This window comes from Triturus cristatus, chromosome 1_2, assembly GCF_964204655.1.
Source record: "Triturus cristatus chromosome 1_2, aTriCri1.1, whole genome shotgun sequence".
NCBI classification, from domain to species: domain Eukaryota; kingdom Metazoa; phylum Chordata; class Amphibia; order Caudata; family Salamandridae; genus Triturus; species Triturus cristatus.
Window position 1 is genome coordinate 859,022,328 of NC_140580.1, and position 16,180 is coordinate 859,038,507.

Genomic DNA, 16,180 nt, shown 5'->3' on the forward strand with positions numbered 1-16,180 from the left:
CAGAGTTTGCCATTCCAGTGGGAACCAAATATAGTAGATATAACTGGCATTTTACAGAGGCCTGAAACTTTGTGTGCTCTCAGCCCTTAACTGAGAGGTAATTAATGATTCCCCTAAACTATAGAAAACCTTTCTCAGGTCCCTGGGGATTCTGGTGACTGTTGCACTTCCACATTAGATTGCATAGCTCATATGGGGTTCCATCGCATGTAAATGGATTCCTGTAGCCTGGCCACTGCACTGATACTATAGAGGCCGACATAACATTGTTGGAGCGTAAGCCTTTTGGCCTTGTCAGGGGTTCTTTGTTGAGATGGGGAATTGGCTCCCTAGTAGCCATAAATTCAGCTATGTTTTATTGTCCCCGTAGGGGTCCCGACATGTTTAGATAGAGGCTCTGCAGATGCACTATGAGCTGGTGAACTCTAAGAACACTGATCTAATATTTATCAAAATTGAGTATTGCATTATTCTGAATTAGGGGAGGTGCATATCATGTTCAGATACCTCTGTGGACCCATCCGGGGTTTCTCGATCAGTCATCCCTTGTAGGATGTTTAATGGTCTTGCTCCAGCGTAAAAGGGCAAATTTACATATCTCCTTATGTCACAGATTCATCACCGCATTACTCATTCATACATTCATTCATTCATTGGTGGGGTCCATAACACCAACACTCCTGCTTCTCTCTCGAATCTGCACACAGGAGGTAAAAGTGCTGGACATATGGGGGTACCTTGTTACCTATCGGAAGGAAATTCTTTACATTATATACATCATATACATCAGCACCTATAGAATCCTAACTTTAACATCAAGGCACTGCACCACTTGGTCGATGGACCAATTAGTTGGACTGGTTGATGGTGATTTAGAACAGCTAAAACACATTTTAAAGCTTCGGAACCGTTCGATTTACTTTCAATACCTAATTAAAGAATCACAAACTCATTTTCTTATTAATCAATATTTCAGTTTATCTATTAATTCAATCTGTTGGCATATTCATGATAACAGTTCAATTCATATTTCTTTTGGTCAACACAACAAATATATTTACCTAAAATTTGATATTGGCGACCACTTCCAGAAGAACCCGTCAACCCAATGCATAAACCAAATCCCTTCCGGTGAAATCGTCCCTCTTTAGTCAAAGAGAAACCAGGTAAGTTCAGGAAGTCTCCCTCAGCACGACGCAGTCCCCACAATTATGACAAGGACCAGGCAATCGCGCCAATGAACTAGTCAATCGATCCTCCACACCAACAGTCATCAACGGGAAATGAGATACGGACCCCTTCTAAATTTCCCCTTATATACCCTATGTTCTCCCTACTTTAAGACAATATGCAACTATTTTAGAGTAGAAGTGTTCTGATTGGCTAAATTCTCTGAATTTGCAAGAAGTGGTGATATTCCCAGGTTTGCCTGCTTCCCATGGGACAGAGTATGACATCTCCCAGAATTGTATTCTTTTCACGGGTTCACAGGCGAAAGTACCGAAGTAACAACAAGTAAACTTTCTTGTGCAGGTGCCTTATTGTCTTTTCAGCCATTCACACTAGTTGGGTCTTGGCAGTCCTCCACGTTCCTATCTTTGACAAGGAACATCTCGCCTTTATTCGGAGGTCGACTGGAGATCTTCAGAGCCATCCGAGTCTGCGCAGTAGGCATCGCGCTCACATGACGGTGGCCACTTCCGAACTCAAACTTAAGTACTGCGGCCTAGTAGGCCCGAATGCCAACTTAAGCAAAAACAAACACAACGGTAATTAATATATAGAAATGAAGATTCTAATCTTAAAACCACACTAATCCCCATATATTTTAGTATTTTTCCTAGCTTGGAGCAACATTTAAAGCAATAATACTCACCATTCCACAACACTGGAAGCACAAACCGTCACAAAAGCAACATAAATCATGCAATTTTCTAATTCAACACATCCTACAGTTAGTTTGCGTACCATAGTTAATTATTTAATTATTTAGCATTTTAGTTCCACGTGTATTTCGTGTTTATTAAGATGTAAATAGTTGATTAGTATTTCCACGTCAAACTAATTAGTACAAATTAATATTAGAACGATTAAGTATTAGAATTTCATGCAGAATAGATGTACAACATTTTTCTTTACCTGCTCCATCAGTCTCCATGGGACTTATTGAGAGATGGCACTGATGGACATTATCTTATGGTCAATCAATCAAAGTTTTATTTGGCTATGTATAAATGCCATAAAAGCTCAAGCAACAATCACATCAATAAGCATTACAGTATAGCACACAAATCTAAAAATACTGAAATCGGGAGCATCAAATACAATACATTAAAATAACAACAGGTTATTGAACTTGACCACACACATTTCAAAAACGACCATATTGTGTAACAAGCATTCAAATCAGACAGCATCTGTAAATGCATTGGAGCGGGCCTATTTTCATTACCATTTTGCCAAATGAGTATTAACCTCTTGCAATGGTGTGATGTTCGTAATTTGCATTCATGCCTTCCCTTGTTCATGCCTACAGCTACATGTGCTGACCCACACCTATACTTATTAATCATTTTTCCTGCCCAAACCTGCATTTACCAATTTGCACACTCATTTCCCACCTATGCCTACATTTGTATATGCCTGTAGTCATCCACATGTTTATGCAACCATGCCATAGGTGAAATCTTCACTCACCCATGCTATAACTTTCATACTTTCTCAAAACGCCTGTACTTACCCTCAACTTGGCATATTCACGTCTACACTCGTCCATGCTTACTCACCTGTGCTTTTTACATTCTTACCTGTAGTTTTAATTCCTAACAATTACTCAGCTGCTTTCTCCATTAATTGCTATATTTGTGCCCATTTTTTCACCCACCTACGTTAAACACGTGTGCCCTTGCTCATGCGCGCACTTGTACACACCCACACCCCACTGCTCCATTTAATCAACTCTTGCACTTCCCTACGCCTTTACTCACCAGTGCTTAAGATAACCAATAATTGCACTAACCCGTCTGTGCATTTACGCTCAGTTGAACTGACTAGTATCTGTGTTCATGATCATCTCTGTAATGTCCCCCTTGCAGGCAGTACTGGCAGTCATGCAAGACTGGGAACATGGACAAGGCCCTGTCCATCTGGTTTCTACTGGCGTGGCTGTTCGGGGACTCTTGTAACCTCATTGGCGCTTTCCTGGCTCACCAGCTACCTCTTCAGGTACAAACTCCTCCAACCATGAACTTATGTGTGAATGTGAAGTGCCTCTGTCTGAGGTGTACCGGGGAAGGAGAGCAGCACCGGTTCAAAGAGAGGTAGGGCTGAGGCACAAGAGAGTTTAAATGTCCAGCACAAAGGTTGGTTTTGGGAGCAGAGCAGGGGATGAAGGGAGGAATGACTGACTGTCAACAAATGCATGGCTGCAGGGGGACACTAGGGCATGGGGCATCATCTCCAAGGAGGCATTGGTGGGAGCAGGGCTGAAGAGCGGCAGTTATATTGGGCTTGAGTTGCAGAGGGGGTGAAAAGGGCCTGTTAAACTATATTGTCAATACTGGGATCTCTAAGACCAAGGGACAATGAGTTGTTGTACATAGTTGAAGGTTATGGAGCTCCCTACCGACCTGGTTCCAAGGCATCGACCAATCTAATAATACTTCTGAACAGCACTGCAGGCCTTAGTGTTCCAATAGTCCTTTTTCGACAAGTAAATAAAGATACTCCTTTTCAGCACCTAGACCCCTTCTCTCGCTCCCTACACTACACTACATTTCCCGTTTCCACTGCTCCAAATGATGTGCACTCTAATGCTGTCATCTTCTGGTCTGCATCCACAGTGCATCAAATTATTTGAACCATCTCCACAAATCCAGAGCGGCTGAACATGCGACCTAGGGCCAGTAGAAATAATGAGTGGCAGAAGAGAGGCTGAAGCGACACACAAAACCATAGACCGTTTGGCAGGTAAAGCGACGGAGGTAGCAGCACCAAGAGCAAAAGACATTGGGCGTTAGAGCTCTGGTGCTCTGCTCAAAGGGGGTCTACTATAGAAGAGGATTATGAATAGCTGAAATTTAGGGCAGACAACTGACTGAGAGTTTATTGTTAAATGTAGCAAAAAATAAAAGAGAATTTTAATTACTATTATTTTTATTTTTTATTTTAAGTAAATACTCATGCACTATTCCAAATGACAGTTGCTCGATGCTCAGAGTAAAAATCTTTAAAATAAAAAATACAGTAGTCTTTGTTCTTTGAAAATAAAGTATTGCGATAGGTCTATGAAGCACAAGAGTGAACATCCGATGAGAGGGCCCTCATGCTCCTGGGATGCAGATGATGTGGCGGTGGGGCCCAGTGCTCCATTGATGGGTCTTGATGAAAGAGCTAACACCGTGAAGAGTGGTCACAGTGCTCGGTCTGAATGCTCGGACATGCGGTGCTGATGTTTTGATTATAGACTCCAGTGCTTGATCTTTTGATGTTCCTCTAATGGGTCCCGATAGTTTATCATGATGCTCCAGTAATGGGACTAGATACTCTGATGATGGAGTTTAATGCTGTGATTGTGTTCGCAAGCAAGAGCAAAACAGCCTGCATTTGCATGACTGAAAGACAATGAATTAAAAACAGAGAACCTGCAATTCAAAACTGTGAAGACAAACTGTTAAAAAAACCTACTAAAAGTGGGAACCCTGGGGATGACCAGGATCCCAAATGGCTGCACTTGCGTGAGCTTCGGATCGACCCCGTAGCCCCCTCCACCCACTTGATTGCTCCCTCTCCGGTCCCAGGTTCCAGTGATTGGATGGAGGGCTGTGGATTTATCACATAGGGGACTTGGTGGGGTCGGATTGAGAGAGTTCCAGGATGGGGCTTTCTCCTGTAGCCACTGCGTGGTCGCCGACTGGTCTAAATTGTCGTGCTCCATGATTTTTAATGGTGCCGATGGTGGGGATCTGAGTCAGCTGCCCCAAGTGAGTGAGGCGGGGCGGCCTCGAGAGCTCTGTGAAGATTGCTGCATGGATGAGAACAACGCCTGTGTCCTGTATCATAGCCAGTAATGCAGCCTATCTAGTGGAGTTTGTGTGGCACAAGGCAACCGCTTTAAATGAACTGTAGCCTTGCTGAGTGACCGCCGCGTTTAATACAGCTGCCAACTAAAGCTTTTTGTTTTTCTAAAAAAAACTCCCAAAGCAGGAGTTCGTTTTTGAAAGCAAAAAATGCCCCGGAGACCCTTGAATACTGCAACCCTCACTTGAGAGCCAGCACAATGGCTGCATCAGAATGTGAGCTCTGGTGAAATATCTAGAAACCATGGTCCAAAAATTTCATTTGAGCATACTTGTGGTTCTGAAGTAATTTGCAGTCACCACAGTTGATCTCACTTTGGACCACAATGTGTCAGGTCTACACTCTGATGCAAACAAAGATTTATCCCTACCAAAATACAACTTGGGTCCATATAGGGGCAAGAGATTTCCAAGCTGGTCTTTTCAGGTTAAACCTGGATACTCGTATTCTTAAACCGTTGTCCTTGGAACTACCTTTTACAGGCCCGAGGCCAAGAACCATGAAATTCCCTCTGGTTTTCTGGTGACACAGACCAAAACATCAAAAAATAGAATGCAACGTTCATTTTTTGGGGTCAAAACTTGGTGAGTGTTTTCGGTTGGAACTTTTGGATGGAAGCTGTCTTTGAGGTGTATTTTATTTTTTCAAGTTAATTTTTCAATTTAAAAAAATGCCATAGCTATGATGTGTTCCATAATAACAAACGAGATAGTACATACATTGGGTAGAACTTAACAGTTTCAGTAACTTACTGATTTTTTCCAAGATATATTCGATGCAAGGCATTGTGTTGAAACTGGTCAGATTAAGTAGATGACGTTTGACTTAAAATGATATTGAAAAAGGCACGAACCAAGAGGTGAATGGAAGGCAAATAATTTAGAGAGAAATTGCTGTCTAAAGTGGTCACAGGAAGGGAATGGATTATTCGATAAACTGTCACATATGTCATCAACGCTCTGTGATATCAATGTGCCCACATCCGGGAGAGAAGCTCCATTTGTGGTATATGTTTGTAGTATACACTGCTCACCTCACATTGAAGCTCTGTCCAATCTCTGTGGACGCTCGCGGACCATGATTCCCTTTTCGGCTTCTCTGTGCTCAACCTTTGCATACATTCTCACTTGAGGTGTTTTTGTTTTCTCCTAGACCTACACTGCTGTGTATTACGTGATTGCCGATATTATGATGCTTTCACTGTTTTTCTACTACAAGGTCCGGAACACGAGGCGCCAGGCATCATGTGAGTCTTTCTTTGTCTTTCTTCTAAGGGTTATCAGCTGGCTGCATGCCATCAGAGCACCACTTAACAAATTCTGGACTTTCCTCTGGCTAATTATTATCTGTTGTATTAATCCTATTGGTTCACTTGAAGACTACATCTCCCAGAACACACTCATTTGATTGCTGAATTAATCAAAGGGAGACCAGGAACTTACTCTTCTCTTTTTATTTTCTAGTGATCACCTCCATCAATGTGTTGTCAGGGGTCGCCCTGATTGGACTGGGTACCGCTTTCTCTTCCATTGAGAGGGGGGATTCTGCAGCCCTTCAGATACCCATAGACTTCAAGAGACGAAGTCTCCTCTCTGTTGGCCAGTCTGAAAGTGAGGTGAGTCACAGACTGGGATGCAAAGTGAGAAACAATTCCGAATGTGAGGTAAGTGACAAACCTGTTACCAAGTGAATAGCCTTTTGTAGATCAAAGTAAGTAGTAGCTGTGCACCGAATATTAACAGAGTGTCTCGTAAATAGTCCTCTTTTCACCCCTGCTCACTGTTCACTTCTTGAAAAGAATCTGTATTCACCTCAAAGCACGAGACTTGCTTTCTGGAAGCCTTTATGACAGTGTAGGCTGCAGGGGCACAAACATGCTGTTACTTCAGCTATGCAGCAACATGATTAGAAGTGAGGGTTCTCCGAGTATCAGTTGGTATGTCAGTACACTAAACCAGTTCCTCAAACTATCCTTTCACCAGTAAAAAAGTAACCATCCAAGGATAACCACAAAAACCTGAAGGCTGGTGTGCATGTAAGATTCTGCAAAGGGGCAAGAGGGAGCCACAACAAAATCTCATATTATTTGTATCTGGATGAGCCTGATTTACTCAGAAGGTTGCAGCTAGTGGTCGCCAATACTCACTTTTGGGAAGCAGGACATATTTTTCATTATCCAAATTTTTTTTATTCGTCAAAGACACATTCAGCGAAGCTCTGTGGCCCAGAGTTCATTATCCGATTTTACCAAAAAGCAAGAGAGAAAGTCAGAAAAGAGGAAAACCGTGCTGATGGGAGAAAGCAGGGAGGAAAAGGAAGCTGCAATTGTGAGATAAAGCAGCAGGACGTGTAGTGGGAGGGGGAAAAAAAGCCATGAGGTGGAATCAGGACTTTGTTTTCAGCAACTACTCCCTTTGCCAGCACGAGTGGCGGGCCTCTAAGGAAACTTTGGACAGCTAGCTAAACCTATTTATTTACACATCAATGGCTGATATCTGGGGAAAATTCATGTATGGTCATGCTACCGATATGGATTGTGGCTTAAAAGTAAAGAAAAAGTTGATACAGTTGATAGTTGATGAAAGAAGGTATTCACCAAACATAGCATCTGTGTTGATTTCATAGTCCAGAGAGCAGTGTGTTGCAGAACTCTGTAGAGAAGGCAAAGTGGTGGATTTAGAGTTTGGTCGATGCAAGACATGCTGTAAAGTAGCGGATGCCCTGTCCTTGTATTTTGAGAGCATAGACATCTATGCACTAGAAATAGAAAGGACAGGACATCAATCACTTTGTGGCCAATGTGCCTCATCCACCAAACTCTAAATCATGCCCTAAGTTTCCATCTTCAAGTTCTCCAAAATTGGTGCTTACTGATGCACAATCATGGTAGTTGCTCGGCCTCTGTGGAATAAGCAGGGTGATCTTCATGTAAGTTAAGTACTTGTCAATGATATTGGCCAACTAGAGACAATCTTGGTTTGCTTACCGAGGGCCTGAATTCAAGGAAGATCTGTAGGTCGATTCATCCCTGTGTATGTCTTTATGGGAGGTGGTTCTCCAAATTTGCGCATCAGGAACGTATGAATTTATAGTACTTGGGAAATCACTTCTAAAAGACCACTACCTGCATTAGGAGAAATGCATCCTTTTCTATCTTGATTGGTTTTAGCAGATACAGAATAGTTTCACAGAGGTCTTTAGTCTGTTGGGCTTATAAAAGTTGTCACAAATCAGATGCTTGGTGATGCTGCAATAGCTTAACCCAATAGTTGATCAAACTCGAGTATTAACGCCACCAATGGCGACCTCTACTTGCAATAATGACAATGTAACAACCTTTTTTGAAAAAAAATAATCTATCTATCTATATATACTATTTAATTTTATTTGCACAAGTGAGTGACTAATGACCTGCAAGATTAAAAAAAATACATTCAAAGTGCTGCTGGGGAGAAGAGAGCAGAAATTGGGAATAGGTCAATAAGATAAAAAAGGGAATACAAGGAATCTTTGACATGTCAAACAGGGCATCCTATTTCTTGCCTGTGGTGTGACAGGCAGAGCTTTACTAGTGACTTCTAAACGAGCCATCATGTAACTCCCTATTGGGTTGGGTGATCGTTGTGGGAATATCAAGTAATTGCTGTGATGGGATGGTCATATATATGCCATTGTCTGTTTTTTCCCACCTAACAGTCTTTTACCACCAATGAGAAGATTGGTTTTGCTATTGGTGCTGTGTCGTCTCTGCTCTACCTGCTCTCCAGAGTTCCTCAAATTTTAAACAATGTAAGTAACAAAGGAGAATTCCATCTGTCATTGAATTGTTTTGATTATTGAAAAGAAACTTGCCTGGAGTTTTCCCAATGTCATCAATTTCCTGCATCTAGAATTAATTGTGCAGTTAGACGTTGTCATATCCTGCAGTTATATCTCATTTATCTCTAGTTGCTCTCTTTCACTTTTATTCTTTCACCGCATTTCTAGAAATGGAAACCTTTTCCTCCTTTACCCAACTCAACTCCTTGCTCGACACTGAAAGGGAGTTAGGGGATTATGGGATTTTGGAAGAAACCCTTCTGTGATTAGCCAAGCCAGTAATCAGTTAGAGGATGTCCCAATGTTATTTGCCCCCACAGGAAGTAAATTGTGATAGACTTCTAAATTAATGGGGCTTTTGGGATGAGGCTTGTCAGGGAAATACTCCCAAGCAGATGAGAGGCAGGTTAAGATTAAAATCCAGATTGCTTAGGCTGGATAAGTAGACAAGGCGCAGTGGCAAAGAGTTAGCTTGTCAAATTGGTGATTGACTCCATCTGTTTTGGGACTGACTTTAGGTGGGGTGACCTATTCATTTTACCACTACATTTGCTGTTAAATATATTAAATATCCTTGGTTTAAAGGAGACGATATGTTTATAAAGTTCTCTTCTTTAACTTAAATAAAGACAAGACGGAAAAGACATCTGCCTATTTGAGGTAGAACACTTTCAATATTGCAGCTAGCTACTATTTGGGCCAAGTATTGTGTATACTTTTCATTTAGATGTTCAAGTTGAACTTAACCAGAGGCATGGAAGTATATTTCACATGTGGGGAATTACACATTCAGCAACTATAATCAAATAATCCCTTACAACACTCTCCTAGTGGCTCGCTTAAGTAGCAAAGCAGACAAGAATAAAGTTAAAGAGTCCTTCAGTCTACCTCTCTCCAATCTTTTGAGCACAGACAGCAGTAAAGCTCTCCAGTTCTTGGATGTCACGAGAAACCTCTTTTAAAATGGGACAGTAACATCACAAATAGGATTTGAACAAATCCCTTTATCGTAGGTCCATTCAAGCGAAAACGTTCTCCTTTTAGAACGAAAAAGAATTTACACTCATTTGTCCATCTCCCTTCTGTATTTTCCAGATGTTGTGTTTACAAATCTCTCACTCCAGATAAGCATGCCCAATTGAGTTCATTATAGGAACAGAGGAAGGGGGTTGCTCCCCTCATATCGTCCACCTAAAAAAACAAGATTTTGGGTGAAGGAAGACCTTTGTGTTCTTACCCAAAGCACTTCCTGAAGTGTTTCCAGTGAACACAAGCAACATAAAAAGGTTTAACCACAAATGTGTAACATTACAAAACCCTTAGACACGGTTGTTAAAAAAATATTGACCATAGAATCCTCTCATATACTAGTACCAGCACACAAAGGTAAGTGAATACATTCTCAATGGAAAAGTCACCACCCAAGCCACTTCCTAAATATGAATTAGAAAGATACTGGTGCTTCGTTATTGAGGAAGAAATCACCAACAAGAAGATCCCAGCAGATGTCTACTCTCTCCCTACCTCCCCAGAATTGTCCTGCTGACATTTGAACAGATGTGATAATCAAGACCATAAAATACACAAAAGCAAGCTGGCTTCTCACCCCCTTCCTTGCTACCCATCGGTCTCGCCCAGCTACGCTCTTAACCTGACGACCACATTTTAAAAGAAATGGCCAAAGTACATTTAACTAACCTATTGGAATACAGAGCAGTATAAAAACACACTGTAGGGCACCAACTGTTCAGACATCTGGAGGAGCTCCAAGACTTTCCCTGACCTCGTAGGAGTATGATGGCTCCACTGGTCATTGTCCAATGCAGTTATTTAGACACTAGGGGAAAAATGTACCCCCTATAGATACTGTTTTAGGTCTGGGACAAGGGAGGGGGGACCAAACCAAATATAGTGTGTGTTGGATCCCACTAGACCTGTATTACTTCACAGGTGGCTAAATAGAGCTCAAAAGACAGCCCACATAATTAAACCTTAATAAATTCAGAAATTACTCATTGTAACAATTACATTCACTTGTTTTTTATTTTAGTAATCATTTTTTAGACCTGTTTTTGTTATATGTATACTGTGCATAATATGGACACAACCAATATTGATTTATACACAATGCAAAATTCTTCTGCAGCATTCAATACTCGCTCAGTTAGTTATTTACATAAATTCTTATTTAAAAAAACACAGTTTGTCAAATAAAAGCCTTTGAAGTGTTTAATATAAAACAAGCTTTAAAGAAGAAATTCCTTGCAGATATTCTGATGTCTTACCCTCAAGCACACATTCCCACTCTCTTTCACACAAAAACATTATTTTAATCACTTATACCATTCATTCCCATCCCAACCACTAATCACATACAATGACAATGGGAAAGAAACTTCAATTTCAGCCGTTGTTGTGTTGTGGCCTGGGATCTTGCACAACCAATCAACACATATTTCGGTGGTATTTGTAGTCTATATCAACCTTCTTCAGGAGCACCTGTCGTTACAACTCAGTAGCTGTGGATCAGGTGGGATCATCTGAATATAATATATTAAAACATTTCAGTCAGCCGGAAATACAATTTCTAGAATAAGAAAAATTTCAAAGTCAGTTCTGCACAAAGAGAAGACCTCCACCTTTATACAAAAAAAGAGAATACTAGGACCGATACTGTTAACAAAGGCCTTAATTGTACAATACCGTATAACCCATAGACAAAATAATCCAAAATCTCTTTATTCCTAAATACCAGTGACCTGCTAAACATATCAACAGTGCAAGTGAGCAGGAGGGGCACAGGAAACCTTATTACAACGTGCATGTGTGGAATAAAAAAAAAAAAAGTCCCACTGTTGGAATACAGTGGATTTTAAGCAGCACCTTCATTTCCTGGACTCGCCACATTCATCGAAGAGCACAACATCCTCGACTTCTCCCAATCCGGCTTCAGAAAAAACCACAGTACGGAAACCACCCTCCTCGCCGCAACAGACGACATCCGTACCTTACTGGACAAAGGAGAAACAGCAGCCCTCATCCTCCTCGACCTCTCAGTGGCATTCAACAGTCTCTCACTGCACCCTAATACGCAGACACCACGACGCAGGGATCCAAGACAAGGCCCTCGACTGGATCCGCTCCTTTCTCTCCGGCAGAACGCAGCGGGTCCGATTTCCCTCCCTCCCCCCCTGCCCCCCCTTTTCTCTCAGACCCTACACCTATCACCTGCGGAGTCCCCCAGGGGTCCTCCCTCAGCCCTACGCTCTTCAACGTCTACATGGCTCTGCTCGCCCCCATCGCCAGAACCTACGGACTCAACATTGTGTCATACGCAGACGACACCCAACTCATCCTCTCCCTATCCAACAAACCCAACACCGCCAGACACAACTTTCGAGAAGGCATGGAAGCCGTCGCCAAATGGATGACAAACAGCTGCCTACAACTAAACACCAACAAAACGGAAGTACTCATCATGGGTCCAAACCCAGATGCCTGGAACGACACCTGGTGGCCCGCCGCCCTCGGAAGCCCGCCCACCCCCATGGACCACGCACGCAACCTGGGAATCATCCTGGACTCAGAGCTCAAAATGGGCCACCAGATCAACTCCATCTCGTCCTCCTGCTTCCACATCCTCCACCTCCCACGTAAGACCTTCAAATGGATCCCCCTCGAACACAGAAAGACCGCCACTCACACCCTGGTCATCAGCAGGCTCGACTACAGCAATGCACTCTATGCCGGAATAAACAAAAACCTCACCCGCAAGCTACATAACATCCAAAACGCCGCCGCAAGACTGGTACTTAACCTGCCAAGACACTGCCACATCTCCCAGCACCTACGCACACTCCACTGGCTCCCCATCGAAGCTAGTCACCTTCAAGATACTAACCCACGCTCACAAGGCCCTCCATGACAGCGGACCAGCATACCTGAATAGCCGACTCAAATTCCACGCACCCCAAAGGACCCTACGATCATCCCAGCTCTCCTACGCCGTGGTCCCCGGCACCAGAAAGACCAGATCGGGAGGCCGCTCCTTCTCCTGCACGGCCAGAGCCTGGAACGACCTTCCGCTCCACCTCAGACAGATAACATCGCTCCCCATCTTAGCAAGAAACCTCAAAACCTGGCTCTTCAACAGACCCCCCCCCCCCCCTCCTCCTTGATGGACTGCGAACCCCCCCCCCCCCCACACCGCCCAGAACCTTGAGACCCTTACGGGTGAGTAGTCGCGCTTAACAAACACCTGATATGATTTTAAATGGCAAGTATGTTCTCTGCCACAGTGCCTGCTTCTACAAGGGGATGGTGTTAAACTTTGGTGTAGCACTGAACCATCATAAAAGGTGAATCTTTTAGAAAACCGTGTGCAACAATAAAAGAGCACAACTTTAGACAGTCCTGACCACCTCGATTTCTGACAGACTGAAGGCAGGCAAGAACTCCAGCACCTTGAGGTAGAGTATGAGAAAGAAGATGGGGGATGTGGCTTAACAAGACTGGACTATGTAAAGGGAGGCGGCTGGGATTGAAGGGGCCATTCAGTGGTTGGCAGGACACAGGCAGCGAGGAGGTCTAGAGGGAAGGAATAAGGGAGAAGGCTTGTGATGTGGATGTAGGGGGGCCGACGGGATAGGCTTCGAAAGGGTGGGAGTGTAGGAAAATGTATGAGCCAAGGGCCTGAGAGTGATTAAGCAGGGGGATGAGGGATTTTTACCTTGATCAGGAGGAAGGCTACTGGGTTGGGATGAAGTGGCAACGGGGTTACTAAGGACAAGCTGGAACTTCATTGACTAAGTGGATGTGTGTGAAAGAAAATAATGCTTGTTCAGCCTAATTTATGTGAAAGGAGATTGGCTGAGAGTCCTAACAGAGTTTAAACTGTTTTCTGGAAGGCATTGAAGTGACACTCTCTTAAAAATAATAACATCACTGGGGCATATATGAAACCAATGTATATTTACCAATGATATTTGTTTTCAACAAGTAGCTGTATGTTGCAAGAATAGGGACTGAGTTAGAAAAATTCGACTTTTAAGCACTGCAGGCTTTTATTAAAGTGTGCAAGTGCTCTAGTCTTTAATATTAACATGGCATTCAACCCACGTCACCATTACAAACATGTGAGTCCAGTTTCTAAGTGTTAAATCTAAACGTTATGCAGCTGGACCTTCCTTTCATGGGGCATGATGCCAGCACCCTTACCTAATGTTAGATTTAGCATTCCCATGTCAAAATGGTTGCATATGACCATACCACACTAGAGATATTCAGCCACTGTGGAAGGGTTTAGGTACGACATATGAGTTGCCAAAAGAAGCCTCATTTTTGTCTCATGGAGAATTTGACTTTTACTCCACTTGTAATCTGTGCATACTTATATTGGATTTACTCCATCACATATTCCAATCAACCACCTTACATGTTATGGGAAAGGCACAGGCAGTGAGAAGCTGTTTAGCAGCCATTCACTGCACAAAGGTTAGAAATATCAGCAGTTTGGGCTCAAATGTAAAAAAGAAATCCGGGTTACAAGCATAAAAGGCTCATTTCCTATGGGCATTATATCCTTACATGGCTAATCAAATTCCCAGGCACCACCCCTTAACCCGCCCCGGGACGGAACTCATGCAGTCACTCATGAATTTATTCTAAACCAGTTACGGCCTAAACCTGAACCCTCTTAGCACTGTCTAATAAATGGTTTCATGTAAAAAATCTGCATTATGTGAAACTAATGATCTTCAAATGTATGCATAAAACCACAAGATGAAGAATATACTTGAGTAATATTGCTTTTCTGTTTAACGCCATTTCCAGTATTGGAGTAACACTTGTATCTGGGTGCTTGCATGGGTTTAGGTCGACCCTGGGCAGCTCATGCTCTGCTCTGCGAGCCATGCTGTAGTGGAGTATGTACTTGAAGCCCTGCCCACTCTCTGCCCATATTTGTCATTGGCTTGTGTCATTGTGCTTCGTAAATGCTGGCTTTTGATCAGTCATTAGGCTTGTTAGTCCCTCCTTAGTACCCCCTTGTCTTCATTTGTAACCTCCCATGAGGACTGGCCCTTTTACTTCAGTTGTTACACGGTACATCTTCTTTAGTCTGTAAGCACTATTTTGTTTCTCTTACTGCAGTAGGGTCTCTCATGCACAGTTGTGACCACCGGCCTGTTTATTTAACTTTTAGCAAATGGGGCCATGGGAGACGGAAGGAGGAAACTCAGCGATGCCTTTAGGGAGATCAAAGGTGCATGATGTAAATTCTGCTAGATCTGGTGTGTTTTTTTTCTCCAAACGAACATCTGTGTTGAACATTAATATGCTTTAGGTTTGCTCCTCCATTCATTGCTAAAAACCATGACTTCAACAAAGGGCATTTACCCTCTTTTCTCGATTTGCTCCTCTGTGAAATGGATCGAAAAAAGAAAGAAACTCTTTGGCTACAAATTTCTTCTTTTACATTCTTTCCCGACCGGAAGGTATTGGAGCGCTTTACTGAGCAGTTCCAAAGTGGCAGCTCGCTGCACTTTACTCCTCGGCTCAGATTACATGTAAAGTGTGTGCTTTCACTCCCAGCTAAAAGTTGCTCTCGCTCACTTGCTTTTTTCCCCTGCCTGCCACATTGCTCTATCGTTTGCTTCCCTATGCCCTCTGTGCCCCTTCCCCACAGCACCATCATTTTTGATTCACCACACCCGTACCCTCAGTTTTGCTTCCCCTCACCCCGTCTGTGTTCCTTCTGTTTGCAACCCCCCCTCCCCCCACACACACACTTTTTAAACTAAGCATTTGGAATGCAATAGGTCTTGCATTTGTGAGAGTTTAAGCTATTGTCATTGTAAATGACAATGCCTTTTATTGACTTTTTAAAAACCAAAACCTAAATAAAAGGCATTGTCATTTACAATGCCAATAGCTCAAATTCACGTAAATGCGAGACCTATTGCATTGCAGATGCTTGTTATAACCAAGGCAGTAGAAATATCTAAGACAGTTTGTGCACTGGGCCCTGCGTACACAACCATTCACAGGAATAAATATGTTTAATGGAAAATTAGTGTTACATTCTGATCTGCATGGAGCCCCCTATGCTGGCAACTGCCCAGTGTGCCATGCGTTGAGACGGCACTGATGTTTGGTCACTTTGTATCGTATAAGGAGTATCTTTATCCCAAAGGTTCCTGTAACCGTTACATTGAAACTATGTACTGATACCATTTGCAACTTGTATCTATGTACGTGTAAGACCACCTCTTTCTCCAATTAC

The 16,180-nt window shown here is 42.8% G+C and overlaps 1 protein-coding gene across 1 annotated transcript in view; it reads left to right on the plus strand.

Annotated features, from left to right (window-relative positions):
• SLC66A1 (solute carrier family 66 member 1) overlaps positions 1 to 16,180 on the plus strand; it is an 82,757-nt gene that overhangs the window by 41,735 nt on the left and 24,842 nt on the right. The window contains exons 3-6 of the mRNA XM_085609072.1: positions 3,096 to 3,225; positions 6,232 to 6,325; positions 6,543 to 6,694; positions 8,776 to 8,868. Of these exons, the coding sequence (XP_085465198.1) occupies positions 3,096 to 3,225; positions 6,232 to 6,325; positions 6,543 to 6,694; positions 8,776 to 8,868 (469 nt within the window). The remainder of the gene's footprint in view (positions 1 to 3,095; positions 3,226 to 6,231; positions 6,326 to 6,542; positions 6,695 to 8,775; positions 8,869 to 16,180) is intronic.